We start from the raw sequence: 22,082 nt of genomic DNA on the forward strand, positions 1-22,082 counted from the left end.
GTGTGGTGGAGCTCCCATGAGGCCATCTGGATCATACTAGCTTTTCACTCAGTCGAAGACGGGGGATCTTTCCCCACCCAATGATGAATTGTCTTTCGTGCCAGCATCAATGCTACGAGCACAAATCGCTGTTGATGCTCCAACAGTCCCTGAGCATCTAGCGCGTTATCGAAACCCAATAATAGGGTTGCATATGACCATTCACACTTAGTGCCCACCATCACTTCAATCAAATCCAAAACATCAGTCCAGAAAGGGTGAAATTTACTACACTCTAAGAAGTGATGCACCGTTGTGCCCTTTCCCAAAGCACATTTATCACACACATCTGTATCCCAAAGTGCCATAGCCTTCCCCTTGCTTTTTGAGATGTAAGTATCGTGCAGGATCCTAAATTGCGTCTCCTGCAACCTCGCATTTGGTGTGTGGACAACTCCTAATGTCACCTTAACTTTAAATGGCTACCTGATCTGCTTAAATTTATTCCTGCTGTTCCTGCATTGAGATTTGCAAGTACCTTTTACAACCAAAGCAGTTAACTTCAATATTAACCGTGTGAACTGTCAGGACTGAACATTCAAGGCTGCCCAATGCATAACTTTTGGACGGCCATCTAGGAGGTCAATTTTCAAACAGAATGTCCAGGGATGCACGCTAAGAAGGCTGAGGTGTACTCCTAGATTAGACGCATTTTTCAGCACTGCACACATATGCTAGGGAATTCTATACATGGCACCTGTTACATGCTATTTAAAAGCATTATAACAAAAGGTGCCAAAACGGCCCAAAAATGGCAGATGAGCATGGAACTATATTTACATACCCAGTTATAGAATAACACCTAAATGTTACTGCGTGGATCTGAAAAGGGGAGGAATGATGGGAGAGACACTGGTGGGTCAGGGGTGTTCTCTTCAAATGAACACAGTGTTATAAAACTCAGGGGATCCACACCCAACTTGTGCACTGGGATTTATACCTGGTTTCAGCTGGTTTAAGTCCGTGCGGCCAAAGTTGGGTGCGGATTCTGGGGCTACGTGCTCGTCTATAAAGGACACCCATCCCTAAGAATCCTTTACAGAATACCAATCAGAACTGATTTTTTTCAGCGCCATATATTGAATCCAGCCTCTAGTGTGCATCGCTGAAATATGCGCCTAATTTACTCATACACCTATATATCCAGTCTAGACATACAGGCACAGAAACTGAGTGCCTAAATATCATACCAGGTCAGACCTGGTTCTGGCACATCCAACCCAAACATATATGCTAGATGTATAAATAATCAGTATCCGCATATATGCGTCTAGAGTAGGTGCATAGTGTCACGATTGTGGCCGTGCCCTTATGTTCAGACCTACTGTTTCCTGTATCTAGCTGTGACCTCTCCGGTCTGCCTTTTTCCCTATTGTTTTTCTTCCTGTAAGCCAAGCCTCACTTTGGTCTCCCTACTTCTGCTTCATTTCCTGTTGTTGTTCTTCCTAGTAGCCAAGCCTCGCTTTGGTGTCCCTGAAGCTAAGCCTAGCTTTGGTCTCCCTGCTTCTGCTTCATTTCCTACTTGTGACATCATCAGCCTACTCCTTTACAAGGACCCAGGGAGCTTTCCTACATGGCCTTTGCAAGAGGTCTCTTAATCTTGTGTTACCTGTTTAGAGCATTTCCCTGCTTGGCTTTGTTCCTATCTTGCTCCTGAAGGTCTGTTCTGTGTTTCTTAGAGTTTTGTGTTTCAATGCTTGTTTTGTTTCTGTGTATTTGCTTTTGTACCTTGATCCTGAGAGCCACACCCTGCCCTTGGTGTCTGTATCTGTTTAACTCTACCCTTCGCTCCTGCTTTTAGTCTAGCCGTGCTTTTGACTCTTGCTATCGTTAAGCTCTGTGTTTAAGCCAACCTCTGTTTCTGTATTCCCTGTTCTGTTTCCTGTGTGTGTGGTTCTTGTCTTTATTCTGAGTCTGTAGAAGCCAGCATCATATCTGATTACTTCACTGCTATCCAGCTGTGGGTGCTGGTAAGCACATTGCTTCTTTGTTTGTCTTCCTTTAGTCTGCTTAATCCTTTGCCTGCCATGTTTGCTTCCTGGCTCTTGAGCTCTCTTTCTGCCAAGTTCTGTTCCTGTGTGTGTTTGAGCCAGATTCTGCTCCTGCTCTATGTTTGAGCTAGTTCTGTCCCAGTTCCCTGCTAAGCCAAGTCCCTTTCAGTATCCTGTTCCAGTTAAGCCAAGCCGAGCCCGTTCCAGAATCCGGTTCCAGCCGAGCCCGTTCCAGAATCCGGTTCCAGCCGAGCCTGCTTGAGAATCCTGAATCCGGTTCCAGTCAAGCCTGCTTGAGAATCCTGAATCCTGTTCCAGCCAAGCCTGCTTGAGAATCCTGAATCCTGTTCCAGCCAAGCCTGTTTGAGAATCCTGAATCCTGTTCCAGCCAAGCCTGTCTGAGAATCCTGAATCCTGTTCCAGCCAAGCCTGTTTGATAATCCTGAATCCTGTTCCAGCCAAGCCTGTTCGAGAATCCCTGAATCCTGTTCCAGCTAAGCCTGTTCGAGAATCCTGTTCCAGCTAAGCCTGTTCGAGAATCCTGAATCCTGTCCCTGCCTTGTTTGTCTTGCTTCTGTTATTCTTGTTGCCTAGCTCCTACCCTGTCTTGCCTGTTTAGTTGTGCTTTGTCTTGTCTCTTTCAGTCTAGTCCTGTCCAAATCCAGTCCTTGCCTTGCCCTTTTCTGGACCCAGTTTTAATCTACTTCCGTGTTTTGCCTTGTCTTGCATTTCTGGGTCCCAGTCCCAGTTTTATCTAGTTCCGAGTCTTGCCTTGTCCTGTCTGGGTTCCAGTTCTGGCCCTTGCCTTCTTTTCCCTGCCTCGTCTGGATCCGGTTCTTGTGTTGTCCATTGTGTTTAGTTACCTCTGTCCTGCCTTGTTGAGTCTGTTAGTTTATCCTAGTACAGTCTGTTCTGATTCCTGCCTTCGCCATCCCAGGTGATTTGTCTGCCAAAGCTCCAGCTTTGGTCCAAGGGCTCACCATTCCTGACAGTTTTGACACATAGTGGGCCATGCCCTGGAACACCACTGCCATGCCCATTTTCTGCTCATGTAAAACTACTGTAGGTGTACCCCAGAGAATGTACCTAGTTTTATGCGTGCAGCTCCAATGAAAATGAAACTCAAATCTAGATGTGCAGCCAAAAGGAGTAGAGCTGGTAAGTGTTCTGGAAGAGGCAGGGGAAGGGGCAGAAGATACAAGCTATTCAGAGAGTATTAATCTTCAGCATTATCCAGATAAAGTCATGGGGGCAATTCCATATAGGTACCAGCTCTGATACAGAAAAAGTGAGTGCTAAACCAGTAATTCTTTAATGGCCAAATTGTGCACCAAAGCCACTTTTTTTTTTTAATTTTCATTTATTTATTGGGATTTATGAAGAGATTCGCCCAAGGTGGTGTACAGCAGGTACAGTTTAATAAAACCTACAATTTTTGTTAACAGCATAATAGTAAAATGACCAAATATTTCATTTCATTGATTTCAATTTATAATCTGCTCTTGTCCAAAGCAGAGTATAAAATAACATACATCATAAAATATATTTCACATAAAATCAGACCACAGAAAACATTAAAAAGGCAACGAAACAGTGATTCTTACGGTCTTTGCAATCATAATTCAAAACCAGCCTTTGTTAACAAATGCTGTTTTAGCAGTTAATAAACTTGGAAATGGCAAATTGAAATCTAACAGGACTAACATGAAACGCTATCAGAAATATACATATTTAACAGCACTGCAGTAACAATCATATAACAGAAATATGATTAATGTCAGTATAATACAAACAATACCATAACAGACAGCAAGGAAGAACATTTATGTAACAGATATAATACGATCTCAGCATAATACCAATTAAACACCTAATAAGCAACACAATACAACATTCAAATAGCACAGATATGACGTTAATGCTTTACTTACAATACAGCTTACTATGTAGCCGAGGGACCAAGTGCAGATATATATCTCAGCTAGCTTACTTTAAGGATGAATATCAGTTACTGGACCAATTTCAATTTGGTTTCGGGAGTGAACATGATACCGAAACACTAATGCTTTCTATGTGTGATCTCATCAGGACAGGTTTCGATAAAGAAGAATCCTTTCTCCTAGTCTCATTAGACATCTCAAGTGCCTTTGACTCTATCAACCACACGATTCTGCTGCAAAGATTGCTGGAACAGTAGGAAAATGGTTTTCCTCATTTTCGGAAAGCTGACACTACTGTGTGGTGCAGGGGAAAGACATATCTGAGATGATTAGTTTGACCACTGGGGTCCTCCCAAGGGTCAGATCTACCTGCAATTCTGTTCAACATTTTCCTCCTTCCACTGTGCACACTTCTCAAGGACTTAGGCGTCAAGTACCGTATTTATACAATTCCTCTTTAAGATCAAGAATTCAATAAATGAAAATATCCAGCTACTAAGCTTAAAACTCAGGATGATTAAGCACTAGATGGAAGCAAACCAACTTAGATTAAATATGGCAAAAACACAGGCCATTGTCTTATCCGGCTTGGTCCCAATTAATGTTCCAGATGCCATACAGACGATATCAAAATTATGCTCAACAAGAAAATGTGATCCCTGGGTGTTATGAAAGATTCATCACTGAATATGAAACTGTACAAGTCTTGGTTTGGAAAAGATGGTGCTAATCATCTTTGCTACTTGCAAAGGCTGAAGGAATACTTGACTGCTGATAATTTTCACCTAGTAATTCAAAGCATAGTAATGCCTCACTTCGACTAAGTCTCCTCAGTTTCCACATTGTGTGGAACATTTTTGACATTACATTTTCTGCTTGTTTTTCAAAAGACAGTTCTTGGACCAGTATCACTCCTGGGACCTTGAGGTAGTCCGAGATGGAATATGAAGTACCTTCTATGGTGATGCTGGAGATTGCAATGTCACAATATGGTGATGTTATTACGAGAAGTTGAGTGTTTAGTTTTAGTTTGAAGGCAGATGCCCAGGACTCCATCGTATTCAGTCCTATTTTGATCGAGTTTTTGATTTTGGTTAGGTCTTGTTCAAAAGGGATCTGGGTGACGGGAACGAGGGCGAGTGTCATTCATGCTGGGGGGGATCTATCAATTTTCCTCCAATGTAGCTAAATCTTACCTTGTCACTCCAGGTCAGGTTGGCACGGCTCTTTACAACAGTTTCCGCTATTTTCCCCAGCACTGCTTTCTACATCAGAGGCACTCATTGCCCCGGACAGTGTAAAGTTAGAGAGAGCCCATTGGGCTCTGGGACCCGCGCAGAATAATCCCCCCAAGGACATCGTGAACAAACTGTTAGACACCACACCAGATACAACCAACGGCAAAGATATACCAAGTGTCGACAACCTTGCGACATACTTCAAGGAGAAAATTATACTATTACGACACAAAATACCCGCTAGCCCTACAGTAAACACCACTCTTCTAGACTGTCTAGATCCAGAAGAAGGAACACACCCAGCAGACAGAACCTGGACCGAATTTGAACTACTGTCAGAAGACCTCATCTCTAAAACTCTCAAAAGATATGCCAAATCCAACTGCAAACTAGACATATGTCCAAATAGCCTCATGAAATCTGCTCCTCAACAATTCATAATAGACCTAACAAACCATATAAACTACACACTACAAAATGGACTCTTCCCAAAAGAAAAAGGAAAAATCTTATTCACCCCAATTCCTAAAGATACAAAGAAAAACACGAGCGAAATAACCAACTACAGGCCAATAGCATCCATACCACTAATAACCAAGATAACCGAAGGTATGGTAACTAAACAACTCACAAACTATCTAGACAAACATTCAATACTGCATGATGCCCAATCAGGATTCCGTTCGAATCATAGCACAGAAACAGTATTAGTCACCCTTATGACCAAATTCAAACAAATAATTGCAACTGGCAACAATATACTCCTCCTACAATTTGACATGTCAAGCGCCTTCGACATGGTTGACCATGGAATCCTACTACACATACTTGAATACTTTGGCATCGGAGGAAATGTCCTGAACTGGTTCAAGGGGTTCCTAACCCTGCGTTCGTATCAAGTCACATCAAATTCAACCACGTCCAAGACATGGACACCTGAATGTGGAGTCCCACAAGGATCACCTCTCACACCAACTATATTCAACCTAATGATGATCCCTTTAGCAAAACTCCTATCAAACCATAACCTCAACCCATATATATACGCCGATGATGTGACAATATACATCCCATTCAAACAAGACACCAAAGAAATCTCCAACGAAATCAATCAAAGTCTACACATCATGAACACATGGGCAGATGCATTCCGCCTGAAATTAAATGCAGAAAAAACCCAATGCCTGATACTCACCTCCCAATACAACACAAATGAATTCAATGCGATAAACACACCAAACCTAAACCTCCCAGTCTCAGAAACGCTAAAAATCCTTGGAGTCACTATCGACCGCCACCTAACACTCGAAACCCACGCAAACAACACAACCAAGAAGATGTTCTACTGCATGTGGAAATTGAAAAGGATAAGACCATTCTTCCCAAGATTCGTCTTCCGCAGCCTAGTGCAATCCCTCGTCCTCAGCCATCTGGATTACTGCAACTCACTATACGCAGGCTGCAAAGAGTAAATACTGAGGAAACTTCAAACAGCCCAGAACACAGCAGCCAGGCTCATCTTCGGAAAACCAAGATATGAAAGGGCAAAACCACTACGAGAGAAATTACATTGGCTTCCACTTAAGGAACGCGTTACTTTTAAAGTTTGCACACTAGTCCATAAGATCATTTACGGCGAAGCCCCAGCGTACATGTCTGATTTAATAGACCTACCACCCAGAAACGCTAAAAGATCATCCCGAACACACCTCAACCTCCACTTCCCCACTTGCAAGGGCCTGAAATACAAGACGCTACACGCGTCAACCTTTTCCCACATGAGCACGCAGTCTTGGAATACACTACCGCGCAACCTAAGAGTGATTAACGAACAAGCTTCCTTCCGTAAATTACTGAAGACTCACCTGTTTGAACAAACTTACGGAAAGAGCCAAAACACATAGAGTCCATACTCACTGTTCATCAATGCAACATACATCCACTTCTGATCCCTCATCCCGTAATCCAGTCAATCATACACTTATTCACGGAACTATGTACACCATATGTCTTTGTGTCTAACACTGCCCTTTAGCTTCCCATTGCCTCCTTCCAATGTTTCGATGTTGATGTCCCTTTGTTATATTCCTAATGATATTCGAATGTCTCGCACAACTCTGCACAATGTAATCCATAACCAAGTTGTAACAAATGTATTTCTATTATTCATATCTTATTGTAAGCCACACTGAGCCCGCAAAAAGGTGGGAAAATGTGGGATACAAATGCAATAAATAAATAAATAAAAATCATTGTGTGCTTTAAAGATTTCAAGCTGAAAGAAAGGGTCCTGAAAGCAGCGCTTGTCACTTTAAGATGAACGTATTGGAATAAGAACGTTTTATGAAGAAGTTGATGTGCATTTAGGAATTGCAAATGTAAAAAAAAGGGAGGTTTTTTTGAGACAATGAAAGAAAATCAAGCATTAGCAGAAAAGTAAGGCTAGTTGTATCCTAGGATTTTCCCTAAGGATCTTCGAGATCTCTTTTTCTCCCCCCCAAAATTCTTTTCATAAAAAGTAGTTATAAATCTCATCCCTACAGAGCAAGAGTAATTGATTGGTGTTTGGGAGTTATCATAGTATCGGTTTAGTGAAGTTCAACACCATTTGATATTGCAGTTTTGAGTGTCATAAACACCAAGGACCCTTAGCGGCGGGGGTGGGGGTGGAGTGAGGGGTAACGTCTGGGATAAGTACCGAGGATACTTAGCTGGAAGGGTGGGGGGGGGGGGGGGTGAGGGGCAAAGCCTGGGATAAGCAGAGGATACTTTGCTCTAACAGAGGTAAATCCTGTGAGGCACAGATGACTCTTGGGAATGGGAAAATGAGGGCAGTAGATAAGGAAAGTGTATACAGACAAAACAGATCTTGTTGCTAGTTTCTCTCTGGTCAATATTGAGCCCATATTTAATGCCAGCCATGTCCACACACTGGTAATGCACACCCGGGGCTAATTCATACAAATGGGTCCTGGCCAATATTCAACCAGAGCCCACATAAGACAGTTATGCAGACCCTGGCTAAATATTGACCAGAACCCACATAATGGAATACAACCCTCCCACCCTCCTGCCAAAGCATGGGTGTGGCCTCAAAGGGTTGCCACGATCCCATTTTGCGATTGGACTTGCGACGGGCAGTAAAAAGTAGGCATCGCATGCTGTCCGTATGCCCCTCAGACCTCTAGGGAGCTTCAAAGGCAGGCTAAAGCACGTGAAACCCCTCTGGCGCTACCTAGAGATTAACTGGGCTCCGGTCAATATTCAGACCATTGCCCGTTACCTCTGCAGCTAAATACTGTCCTAAGCTTCTTACTCAACTGGCTAGCAGTGCGACTACTGCCTCTAACCCGCTCCTCCCACGCTCTGGCCAAGGACCACCCCAGTTGCCACCGAGTATCAACACTTAGGCAGACACAAGTGATTTAACTGGGCCTCCGGAGTTATCAGGCAGTTTCTATAATATTTCCTGATGCCTCATTTATCCTCTTGGCAGTGGGATATCTGATAAAAGAAAACCCCGCAGAAGAATATTGCAAGCTCCCTGTGTATTCTAGGAGAATAATCATGCCTTCTCCCCTGTAACAGCTTGCCTGGGCTTTTGACTGTATAGGACTGTTATATCCTGCAAGGTAGGACACACAGAATCCTTGAAACCTGTTCAAACTAGCTCTTATCTAACAAAACGTAGCCAAGCTCAGAGTTAGGTTCTCCCTGAAAGCGAACGGATGTGCTTGCTCAAAGTTTTACCCACCTGTGTGAGTCCTTCGGTGAATTGCCAGAAAGTGATGATATTTAAACACTTTGCCACAGTCCTTGCACTGCACCTCCGCGTTCGGTCGCCTCTTCCTTTCCTCTCCTCTCTTGCCTTCTTCTTGTTTGTCCTCGTCACCCAATAACTTATAGTCTCTCAGTCTTACAGATCTTTGCAGCTTTCGCTGGCTGCATCGGCTCCTGCTCTTGCCTTCTCTCTGGGGTCCGGAGTTGCACATCTCTGGTGCCAAGGGCTGCAGGAGAGTTCCCGAGTTCTGTGTCCCGTTAGCCCCTTCCTCCTCTTTGTCCCTGACACGGCTATTGGAGATCACTCCTTCTGTTTCTTTTCTCCTCCAATTTTCTTCCTCTCCACTCTCATTGGGCTGCGTGCATTCTGCAGAAATGACCACCACTTCTTCCTGGCAGCCAGGTGAATACTTCTTCGGTCGTCCTCGCTTCCGTTTTGGCAGCTCTCCAATTGCAGTGGCGGTGACTGCATCCCTGCATCTGGGCACTGGATCTTCAGGGCCATGCTTGCTCTGGTAATCGGAATAGGCCTTCACCAAGTTATTGACTTTTAAGAGCTGAGCAGTAGCCACAATCTGTTCTGTGGTCTTCTGGCTCACATGGAGGTGGCCTGTGTAGATGAAGCCCAGCAAAGCCCCAAAGACATCAGCCACCATTCCCTCTAGCATGTAGACAGAGTGGCCAAGCTCACCCTCCTCGGCAAACATCACGGAGAAGTACTCACTAGTGGCAGCCAACAGGGCCTTGTGTGCCCGGAACTGCACATTCTCCACGATCAACGTGATGTCACACAGGAAGTCCTTGCGTCGCTGCTCCTCAAAGTTTGCCAGCACGGTGTCGCGGTGGACCCCAGAATGAATGAGAACGGGTTTCTCTGCTGCAAGCGCAGGGGCTGTTTCTGCCATTCTTTACTACAAGTCAGATGGGACAAACCTAGCAAGAGGAAAAAAGAAAAAGCAACCGTCACCTTTACTGGAATTTGAACCAACTCATCTATTTTATATTGATGTTATGGTCACAAAAATCACAGAAAAGTCCCTAAAGCTGACAAAAGGAAGGAGCTCCACTTTGTACTTCTGGATTTCCCCTGTCTCTGCAAGAGCCCCTATCGTACACGGATGCTACAAATACATTTCATTTGTAGTCTGTATTTTTTTCAATGCATAGAGATATGTATCTTAAGAACATAAGATTAGCCATACTGGGTCAGACCAATGGTCCATCTAGCCCAGTATCCTGTTTTCCAAACAGTGGCCAAGCCAGGTCACAAGTACCTGGCTTCCGATCAGATACCGCATACAATTCAAGATTCTCCTCCTTACCTACAAATGCACCCGGTCTGTGGCTCCTCACTACCTCTCTACCCTCACTCTCCCTATGTTCCCGCCCATAACCTCTGCTCACAGGACAAATCCCTCCTATCAGTTCACTTCTCCACCAACTCCAGGCTCCGCTCATTCTGCCTTGCCTCACCCTATGCCTGGAACAATCTTCCTCAACCCCTACGCCAAACCCCCTCTCTACCCATCTTCAAATCTCTGCTTAAAACTCACCTCTTCAAGGCTGCTTTCGGCACCTAACCTTTCGTGAAATATAGTATGCCCTATCAGACGGACTCTACACTTGTCTTTTGACTGTACACTTGTCTTTAGATTGTACACCTGTCTTCTAGATTGTAAGCTCTTTGAGCAGGGACTGTCCTTCCATATTAAATTGTACAGCGCTGCATAACCCTAGTAGCGCTTTAGAAATGTTAAGTAGTAGTAGTAGTAGTAGAAACCCAATTATTATATAAAAGAAGGGAAAACCTTAAACTTTCCTAAAAACCATTTACTCCCTCCAAAAGAGATGTTACAGAAATATTTCCTAGATGTATTAAGGATTCCAAAAGAGGTTTTTCCTCCAATTGTGAAGGCCTATTATACTACAGGAACTAAACCAAATTTGGGGACAGTTCCAGACTTGAACCTTACTCAATTTCTTGAAACTTCACTAGAGATTATTACTGAACGCACTACTCTCCTGGTGTCCTTTGCGTTTGAGACTGATCAAAATAACATATTGAGACTTTACTTCCAATCTATGGCAGCCCAGTTTTATGGATCGAAAATACAGATTTTTCCAGACGTCAGTAAGTCTACACAGAAAAAAAGGCGAGAATTTTTGGGGCTTAGGCCTTGAATTCTCTCCTTGGGAGGAGCATTTAAATTAAAATTTGCATGTAGATGCCTTGTGTCATTTAGCAATGTTCATTATGTATTTTTTGATCCAGAAAAGCTGAAGCTCCTTTTAACAAGTAAGGAAAGTAGGGATGTTCAAGCCTCGGTGACACCAGTAGGGAGCTGAAACCGCTGGTAAAGCCTGGGATTCTGTCCTCCTTATGTTGTTATAAGAGTTTACTCTATTTTTCCTAGTGATTATTACTTTGTATCTTGATCGTACTCATTTGTGGCCTAAGTATATAAGACATTTTCTGTAAATCCATGAGAATGTAATGGATGAAGTATTTTTTTTCCTTTGGATGTATTGCCTGATTGCCGACATTTATTATTTATGAATGTATCATATTGAAATGTAATAAATAAATCTTAAGAAAAAAAAAAAAGACTACAAAGAAAATCCATAGCCTCAATAAACCACTTCGACAACCCAACCCAGTTAAGAATGTCTACCTGCTATACTCTCCCACCTAACTCTTTTCTTTTCCCTACTTAATCTTGTTACATCACTAATTGTATCTGATATCCTGGAATGACAACACCATTACAAAACTCTGTAAGCCACATTGAGCCTGCAAATAGGCGGGAAAATGTGGGATACAAATGCAATAAATAAATAAATACGTATATAAGTAGGAAAAAGGGGACGCAATCACATTTGTGTGTGTGTTGCCACTTGTGACAGCTCAAACAACCTAAAAAAAAACCCACCAAAATACGAAGAGGCACCAGACTAAACTGAATATACAAAAGCAAACCCAGAGAGAAGAAAACCTGATCAATTGTTTTTGACTTTAAAAAATACTAATTTTGTTCTGACGGGAAATTACCTCAAGGAATTGCTGTCTGGATGGGAACATATGGAAGAAGTTGGAAAGCAGCGGGCAAAACTGAAAGGAGCTATTGTAAGGAAAGTAAATAAAAGTAAGAGGAAAAGGAGGCCTGCTCTGGTTCTCAAAAGTAGCATCTAAAAAAGTAACGAAAAAGAAGTTAGACTTTGTAAACTGCAAGAGATCGCAGAAAGAGGAAGACAGGCAAAAATAGCTGGAAAAGCTAAGAGAAGCTGTAGAGTAGTCAGGAAAACAAAGATGCAAACAGAAGAAAAAATAGCCAGTATGGTAAAATGGGGAGAGGGGGGGGAAGACATTTTTTAGATATGTTAGTGATAGGAGTAAGTGTACAAGTGGCATTGTGAGACCCAAAGGTGAAGGGGAGGAATATATTGATAAAGATAAGGCGAAATTGCTTAACGAATACTTCTGTTCTGTGTTCACAGCTGAAGGACCGGGGATCAGGACCGCAGAAGACAAACACAAATAGGAATGGAGGGGTGGTAGTCCCTGAACCATTTTCAGAAGACTGTGTTTGTGAGGAGCTATCTAAAGGTGGACAAAGCGATGGGGCTGGATGGCATACACCTGAGGGTACTGAAGGAACTTAGGGAAGTTTTGACGGCTCCTCTGGCTGACCATTTGAGTGCTCTTCTAGAGAGGGGAGTGTTTCCAGAGGACTGCAGAATAGCAGATGTGGTCTCTCTCCACAAACACAAAAGTAAAGAGGAGGTTGGGAACTACAGGCCGGTAAGTCTGACTTCTGTGGTAAGTAAATTAGTGGAAATTCTTTTAAAACACAGAACTGAAACGTTTAGGACCCAAGGCAGATCTTAGACTGGGTGACCAGAGAATTGGATCATCAAGGGAGAGTGCTAGATGGTGTATTTTGATTTAAAGCCTTTTGATAACACTTCTGCACAGATGACAAATGGTGGAGGAGTGGCCTATTGGTTAGTGCAGCGGACTTTGATCCTGAGGAACTGGGTTCAATTCCCACTGTAGGTCCTTGTGACTCTGGGCAAGTCACTTAACCCTCCATTGTCCCAGGTACAAAAACTTAGATTGTGAGCCCTGAGGGACAGAGAAAGTACCTGCATATAATGTGTACAGCACTGCGTATGTCTAGTAGCGCTACAGAAATGATTAGTAGTAGATAAACTGAGTGCTCTCGGTATGGGCCCGAAAGTCACTAACTGGGTGGGAACTGGTTGAATGGACGGCGACAGAGCGTAGTGGTAAATGGAGCTCATTCTGAGAAAAAAAGGATGTTACTAGTGATGTGCTGCAAGGTTCAGTTCTTAAGCCAGTTCCTTTTTAACATTTCTGCAAGCAATATTGCTGAAGGGCTGTTTGGTAAGGTTTGCCTCTTTGTGGATGATATCAAAATTTGCAATAGGGCAAACACCCCTGATGGTGTGGGTAACATGAGGAAGGACTTAGCGAAGCTAGAAGAATGGTCTGGAATTTTGCAGCTAAGATTTAATGTTAAAAAAACGTAGGGTCATGCATTTGGGCTGCAAAAGCTCAAGGGAACGATACAGTTTAGGGGCTGAAGAACTTTTGTGCAAGAAAGAGGAGCAGGACTTGGGTGTGATTGTATGTGATGATCTTAAGGTGACCAAACAGGTAGAAAAGGTGATGGCGAAAGTTAGAAGGATGCCTGGGTGCACAGGGAGAGGAATGGCCAGTAGGAAAAAGGAGCCAATGATGCACCTGTAAAAGACTGTGGCGAGACCTCGTTTAGAATACTCTGTACAATTCTGGAGACTGCACTTTTAAAAAGACAAACAGGATGAAATCGAACCAGAGGGCTTCATCATAAAGTGTATGGGGCAGAGTTTGGAAGAAAGGCAGGAGAGGGGAGATGTATGATAGAGACATTTTGCCAAAGACTTTGCGAAAATCCTCTGGTCACCCAGTTAAGGAAGAATCAGATTGGTTTGGCATGATTTTCCTTTGCTAAAACCATATTGCCTCAGATCACGTAACCCATTGGATTCCAGAAAGTTCACTAGCCTTTCTTTCAACTGCGCCGACAGTTTCCCACGTCTTCTCTGTCACCATTTTTGTGAAGAGGACCCCCATCCACTCTTCTCCAATCTTGTGGATCCTCTCTCGTGTCCAAGGATTTATTAAGCAAATTTTTAAGAGGATCCACCAGATGTTCTCTGAGCTCCATAAAAATTGGCGATCAGGAAGCCACATTGAGCCTGCAAATAGGTGGGAAAATGTGGGATACAAATGCAACAAATAACTAAATAAATAAATGCACAGGAGGCAAATCTCTTTCAATCTGAAGGAAGCAAGGGGGAATAGGCTGAAGAAGGTGAAAGCGGACAAGTAACCTGAGGAAATACTTCTTCACGGAAAGGGTGGTGAATTCGTGGAACGGCCTCCCAGGTGGAGGTAGTGCAGACTAAGACAGTATCTAAATTCAAGAGAGCTTGGGACAAGTGCATAGGATCTCTAAGGGAGTGATAGAGTTGATGGCATGGATGAGAAGACTGGCCATATGGTCTCTCTCTCTCTGTCTACATTTTTCTGTTTCTACGAAGAGAAAATAACCACTCCAAACAGAAAATAGGGAATTTAGAAGCCAAGAAGAAAACCTTAGCAGTCTGTATCGCTGCAGCATGTCTAAGCACTGTGCAACTGATGACTTCTGAGGTTGCTTCTCATGTTGGCATTCATGATTCTATCACCATCGCTGTGTTCTGGGCTAATTTAATGATACAAATTTATTTCACATTTTCAAAATTAAACAATGACTGTATAATAACGACAGAGCCCAAAGCACGAATGCTTGTTACTTACAGCTCTTGGTTCATACACTGCCAGTTTCGGTGCATTGGCTGGCATGATGGCAGGGCTGCTCCTCACCAGCTGGGGGCAGCGCTAGACTTCAGCTGTGTCTCAAGATCCAATGTTAAGGACCTAACACTAAAATAAAAATTTACTGTTAAGCTTTTTATGTCCAAAAATCACCCACAAAAGTACAAACTGTGTTTTCTTAGGTGAAAAGAAGCAAGGTAAGGAGTTAACACAACTCTGATACCCTATCTGATATCATTTATCCAGAATCACCATGTACACAGTGCTGTATGAAAATCATCCCTTAATCATAGAGCTTAGATTGGGTGCACAGCAAAGTACAATCTTATTTATTCATTTACTAGTAAAAAAGCCCCGTTTCTGATGCAAATGAAACGGGGGCTAGCAATGTTTTCTTCTGTGTGCATGTGGGAGTGTGTGTGTCCCTGCCCTCTGGCCTCTCTCCCCTCCCCCCTCTGAGTCCTTCACTGTTACAGAGCCAGCGATTTGATTTCGTGCTCTGCTGTTTTCCTTCACTGACTGTGTTACAGAGAGGGCGGGGCAGACACTCATAGGGAAACCGGATATCTCGCCCCCTTCACACTTCCGGCTGGAGGCTTCATAGAACGTTGGTGTTGCTTTTTATATAGAGAGATTTGGGTTAACTCTCACTTTTTTCCCTAGCAGCTCAAGGATAGTTACATTTATGTACAATAGGTATCTCCCTGTCCCTAGCGGCCACAGAGGGTTAAGGGACGACCAAAATGACAAGCAGCTGCAGTAGAATTTGAACTGGGCTTCCTTGGTTCTCAGCCTGCTGCTCTAAGGAAGGTCTCACGGGTGCTAAGTACATTATATACTGTATCACTGTACTTTATAGGTACGATAAGGTAATTCTCTAACAGGTGTAGCTTACGGCACCTATTTTAAGAGTATTCTATAAAGGAAAGTAAGGTGCGATGATTTACACTAAATGGTTCGCACATACACATGTGAAGGACATAGAGGTCTATAATGTACACATACAGCCGTGCACTTCACTCAGATTCTGCACCAGCAAATCACGGCGAGCTGGTTAATATTGTGTATCTGGATTTTCAAAAGGCATTTGACAAAGTACCTCATGAAAGCCTCCAGAGGAAACTGAAAGTCATGGGATAGGAGGTAGTGTCCTATTATGGATTAAAAACTGGTTAAAAGATACTACTACTATTTAGCATTTTTATAGCAGGTTAAATGGTCAGTATTCTCAATGGAGAAGGTTAGTTAGTGGGGTTCCCCAGGGGTCTGTGCTGGGACCACTGCTTTTTAACATATTTATAAATGACCTAGAGATGGGAGTAACTAGTGAGATAATTAAATTTGCTGACGATACAAAGTTATTCAAAGTCATTAAATCGCGGGAGGATTGTGAAAAATTACAAGACAACGTTACGAGACTGGGCGTCTAAATGGCAGATGACGTTTAATGTGAGCAAGTGCAAAGTGATGCATGTGGGAAAGAGGAATCCAAATTATAGCTACGTCATGCAAGGTTCCACGTTAGGAGTCACAGACCAAGAAAGGGATCTAGATGTCATCGTTGATGATACGTTGAAACTTCTGCTCAGTGTTTGGCAGCGGCTAAGAAAGCAAATAGAATGTTAGGTATTATTAGGAAAGGAATGGAAAACAAAAATGAGGATGTTATAATGCCTTTGTATCGCTCCATGGTGCGACTGCATCTCGAATATTGTATTCAATTCTGGTCACCACATCTCAAAAAAGATATAGTGGAATTAGAGAAGGGTGATGAAAATGATAAAGGGGATGGGACGACTTCCCTATGAGGAAAGGCTGAAACTGCTAGGGCTCATCAGCTCAGAGAAGAGACGGCTGAGGGGAGATATGATAGAGGTCTATAAAATGAGTAGAGTGGAACAAGTAGACGTGAATCGTTTGTTTACTCTTTCCAAAAATAGTAGGACTGAGGGTAGGGACGGTCTTAGGCTGGAGCGACAGGGGCAGTCGCACAGGGCCCCGCACCTCCAGGGCGCTCCCTGCTATTGCCGCAATCTGACTCCTTGCCTCCCTTTCCCCGAGCCACAGGGGTGCCCTCCCGACCTCCCAGGTGGTCTAGCAGAGTCTTCGGGGAAAGATCCCCAGTTGCTGGTAAGACTTCCGCTGAAGGCGAGGCTGCTGTTGGAAGTCTTGGCAGCCATTTTAAAGAAGATGCGGCAGCAAGTGGGCCAGCGCCGGCAGAAAAGACTGGAGATCTTTCCTGCCCTGAAGACTCCACTAGACCACTAGGGTGGCTTCAGGTATATGCAGAGAGTGTACTCTGCGGATCGGGGGAGTAGGTCTGGAATAGCTGGGTGGGTGGTTGGAGGGAAGGGGAGGATAGGATACTGTAAAAAAAAAATTCAAGGTAATATCTGTGTCGTTTAGAGGGGTTGGTTAAAGGGACGGGGGTGGGGGGAGGATACTGTAAAAAGAAATCAAGGTAGTATCTGTGTCGTTTGGAGGGGCTGGTTAAAGGGAGGAGTAGCCTACAGGTTAGTGCAGTGGACTTTGATCCTGGGGAACTGAGTTTGATTCCCACTGCAGCTCCTTGTGACTGTGGGCAAAGTCACTTAACCCTCCATTGCCCCTGGTACAAAATAAGTACCTGAATATATGTAAACCGCTTTGAATGTAGTTGCAAAAACCTCAGAAAGGCAGTAATTCAAGTCCCATTTCCCTTCTCCTACGTGCAGGACTTCAGACTCACAGAAACAGAAGCCTGCGTGGCCGCATTGCTGATCTGCAAGGGCCAACTTCTACATGGAATGTTGCTAGTGGAGGAGTAGCCTAGTGGTCAGTGCAGCAGACTTCAATCCTGGGGAAGTGGGTTCAATTCCCACTGCAGCTCCTTGTGACTCTGAGCAAGTCACTTAACCCTCCATTGCCCCTGGTACAAAATAAGTACCTGAATATATGTAAACCACTTTGAATGTAGTTGCAAAAACCTCAGAAAGGCAGTATTATTATTATTAATTACATTTATACCCCGCGCTTTCCCACACATGTCCCATTTCCCTTTCCTTTACTATTATATTCGTGCAGAGATTTTTTTTTCTCCTGGTAATGGGCTACTAAACAGACATAATGTTATGAGAATCAGGTGCTCAACTTTCAGAGCTTCTATTTATTTACTTATTTATAGCATTTTATCCCACATTAAATATGAATTAGATTGAAACCCGGGGGCATTTAAAATCTTTTTTTTTTCTGTGGGAAACTGCTCCTTTTGCTTTGTGGAATTCAGTGGTATATTATAAAAATGCACTTGCCTTTTTTAAATTGTTATTTCACAGAGAAGGTATTGATTAATGAGGGAGGGGTTTCCTTCCTGCAGAAATGTCCAGTCTAAGGGCCCTGTTTAGTAAGGCACCTATAGGGATATTGTAGTAGCGTACACAGTTAATGCACGTATATGGTTAACTTGCGTTAAAAATGTTAATGCGCCTATAACGCGGCTTAGTAAACAGGTCCTTAAATGTGCCAACATTGTCCAGTTCAGCACACTATTAGCAGCCAAGTTCATACAAAGTTAATTATGTTCAGTGGAAAATAAATCTGTTGGCTCAGGCTGCTTGCTAAACTAAAAGATTATTTTATAAAACTGAAATCGGACCAGGCTACAAAGACACACACAAACTCTTCCAACTCGTGAATAAACTACTAGACAGCACACCAGTCACAACCAACAGCAAAGACACACCAGGAGCAGACAATCTTGCAAGATACTTCAATGAGAAAATCATACAACTGCAACTTAAAATACCGGTCAGTACCACTGATTACACCGAACTGCTCGACTGTCTAGACCCAGACCCTGGAGTATACCAAGCAAACAGAACCTGGACTAACCGAGATATTATCAGAGGATACTATCTCCCAAACGCTCAAAAGATTCGCCAAATCTCATTGCAAACTAGACATATGTCCAAACAACCTCATGACATCTGCCCCTCAACAATTTATAATAGACCTCACGAACCACGTGACCCATATGTTACAAATTGGACTCTTCCCGAAGGAGAAAGGAAACATTCTACTCACCCCTATACCCAAAGACGCAAAGAAGAGTGCCAGTGAACTAACCAACTACAGGCCAGTAGCATCCATCCCCTTAATAACTAAACTAACGGAAGGGATGGTAACCAAACAACTCACAAACCATTTAGACAAATTCTCAATATTACACGACTCCCAGTCAGGATTCCGATCTAATCACAGTACGGAAACGGTACTAGTTACTCTCATGAATAAATTCAAAGAAATGATTGCAACTGGCAAGAACATACTACTTCTACAATTTGATGTCTAGCGCCTTCGACATGGTTGACCATGGAATACTACTACACATCCTCAAGTACTTCGGAATTGGCGGCAACGTTCTCAAATGGTTCAAGGGGTTCCTAACCACACGATCATACCAAGTGACAGCTAATTCGAATACATCAGCCACATGGATACCTGAATGCGGAGTTCCACAGGGATCCCCCCTCTCACCGACCTTATTCAACTTAATGATGATACCATTGGCGAAACTATTATCAAACCAAAACCTTAACCCGTACATATACGCAGATGATGTAACGATCTACATCCCATTTAAACAAGACTTAAAGGAAATTTCCAATGATATCAACCAAAGCCTACAGATCATGCACACATGGGCGGACGCTTTTCAGCTGAAACTCAATGCCTAGTACTCACCTCGCAACATAACACGAACAAATTCAACACCAAAACTGAATCTTCCAATTTCTGACACCCTAAAAATTCTTGGAGTTACCATTGACCGACACCTAACACTTGAGAGCCACGCGAAAAACGCAACCAAGAAGATGTTCCACTCAATGTGGAAATTAAAAAGAATAAAACCTTTTTTCCCAAGGGCCGTCTTCCGCAACCTGGTACAATCAATGGTACTCAGCCATCTAGATTACTGCAATGCACTCTACGCTGGCTGTAAAGAGCAAATAATCAAGAAACTTCAAACAGCTCAGAACACTGCAGGTAGACTCATATTCAGTAAAGCAAAATATGAAAGTGCTAAACCCCTGAGAGAAAAACTACACTGGCTCCCACTCAAAGAACGGATCATGTTCAAGGTATGCACTCTAGTTCACAAAATCACCCACGGAGACGCCCCAGCATACATGTCAGACCTGATAGACCTACCACCCAGGAATGCTAAAAAGTCATCCCGCACATTCCTTAATCTTCACTTCCCCAACTGTAAAGGCCTAAAATACAAACTAATGCACGCGTCAACCTTCTACCTGAGCACACAATTCTGGAACGTGCTGCCGCACAACTTAAAAACGATCTATGAACGAACTAACTTCCGCAAACTATTGAAGACGCATCTCTTCAACAAGGCATACCACAAAGATCAACAAATATGAACTCCTAAACGTACATCCAGAATTGCCTTACAACATTTGCTTGTTAAACTACCATCATGTTCTTAGTTAGCACGTTACTCTAGATCTTCTTTCTTTCATCTTTCCACTATTCATGATGTATTGTAAGCCACATTGAGCCTGCAAAGAGGTGGGATAATGTGGGATACAAATGCAATAAATAAATAAATAAATTAGTTTTTCTGTACACATTTTTGTGTGATTTGTCTTTATTTGAAATTTTTAAAAAAAGTTTAAAACACACCTTCTCAACAAGGGGTGGGGCTAGGTCCCACCAAACTGGTCTGCACAGGGCTCCGCAATTGCTAAGACCGGCCCTGACTGGGGGCACAAAATGAACCTACAAAGTAGTAAATTTAAAATGAATCAGAGAAAGTATTTCTACACTCTATGTGTAATCAAACTCTGGAATTTGTTGCCAGAGAATGTGGTAAAAGCAATTAGCTTAGCGGGGTTAAAAAAAAAGGTTTGGATAGCTTCCTAAAAGAAAGTCCATAAGCCATTATTAAAATGGACTTGGGAAAATCCACTGCTTATTTCTAGGATAAGCAGCATAAAATGTACTGTTTTGGGATCTTGCCAGGCACTTGTAACCTGGATTGGCCAGTGTTGGAAACATGATACTGGGCTTGATGGACCTTCAGCCTGTCCCAGTATGGCAACACTTAAGCAGTCTATAACACATAATTTATGTGTCTTCCTGCCACCTCCTTTAAGATTCTCCTATGGGTCCAGCTCACTCAGGCCTGCACGGAAAAGACCCTTCAAATTATCGGATGCTATGAGTGAGGCTGTCAGAACATAAGGACATAACAGTAGCTATACTGGGTCAGACTTATGTTCTTACCACATAGATCCACACTGCCTGACACAGGACGTTTCGCCCACGTATATCAAAACGCCGGTTTGACGAAAATAGCCAAGCTTCTAGCATCAGCATACAAAAACAGCTGTTGAAGCAAGACTCTAGTTTTTGTATTTATTTATTTATTGCATTTGTACCCCACATTTCCCCACCTATTTGCAGGCTCAATGTGGCTTACATAATACCATCAAAGGCATTTGCCCAGTCGGTTGATAACAAATATATAGGTTGCATAGAGATCGAATGAGGTATATGTGGAGGATCGGAAGGGATGAAGATTGCCTGACGTCCGGTATGCTAACATTAGAAGCCCTCGGCTATTTTCGTCAAACCAGTGTTTTGATGTACTACTACTACTTAACATTTCTAAAGCGCTACTAGGGTTACGCAGCGCTGTACAATTTAACGTAGAGGGGCAGTCCCTGCCTCAAGGAGCTTACAATCTAAGAGACAAGTGAACGGACAGTCCAATAGGGGCGGTCAAATTGGGGCAGTCTACTACAGTTTAGAGCCCCTGAAGCAGCTCTTATGTGCGTGAAACAAGGCCTGTTTCGGGCAGTATGGATCTATGTGGTGTTACTGAACTTTGGGTTGACCTTTATTGTTGTGGTCTGTTTGCTTGTTGCCACCCATATTCACGGAAGCATGGTTCACTGTTATGCATATTTAATATGAGTATTATTTGTATTCAACCGCATTGTAGTATCTTGTGATTTGACTCCATGTGAGCTTTCCCTATTGGCTCTTAGGTCTGGGCCAGGACCTGCTCTCCCTCTCTACCCCGTGGGCTGAGTGAGAGAGTCCTCAGTCTTCCTAGCATCTTTGTGGTCAGCAGCTCTTCTATGCTATGCGTTGCTTTTATTCTCTTGGGCAAATGCATTTCAACTAAAACTAAACAAAGAAAAAACAC

General features: G+C 43.1%; 1 protein-coding gene and 1 long non-coding RNA gene across 2 annotated transcripts in view; one reads left to right on the forward strand and one right to left on the reverse strand.

The window, feature by feature from the left end:
- The window catches only part of LOC115467322 (zinc finger and BTB domain-containing protein 24-like), a 44,721-nt gene extending 29,745 nt beyond the window's left edge, over positions 1–14,976 (reverse strand). The window contains exons 1-2 of the mRNA XM_030199193.1: positions 14,855–14,976; positions 8,963–9,921 (exon numbers count right to left, since the gene is read on the reverse strand). Of these exons, the coding sequence (XP_030055053.1) occupies positions 8,963–9,893 (931 nt within the window). The 5' untranslated portion in view covers positions 9,894–9,921; positions 14,855–14,976. The remainder of the gene's footprint in view (positions 1–8,962; positions 9,922–14,854) is intronic.
- Positions 1–22,082, forward strand: part of LOC115467326 — a 145,740-nt gene that overhangs the window by 24,908 nt on the left and 98,750 nt on the right. Inside the window, exon 2 of the long non-coding RNA XR_003941679.1 lies at positions 11,309–11,313. This is a non-coding gene — a long non-coding RNA (uncharacterized LOC115467326). The remainder of the gene's footprint in view (positions 1–11,308; positions 11,314–22,082) is intronic.

Source organism: Microcaecilia unicolor, chromosome 3 (genome assembly GCF_901765095.1).
Source record: "Microcaecilia unicolor chromosome 3, aMicUni1.1, whole genome shotgun sequence".
NCBI lineage: Eukaryota > Metazoa > Chordata > Amphibia > Gymnophiona > Siphonopidae > Microcaecilia > Microcaecilia unicolor.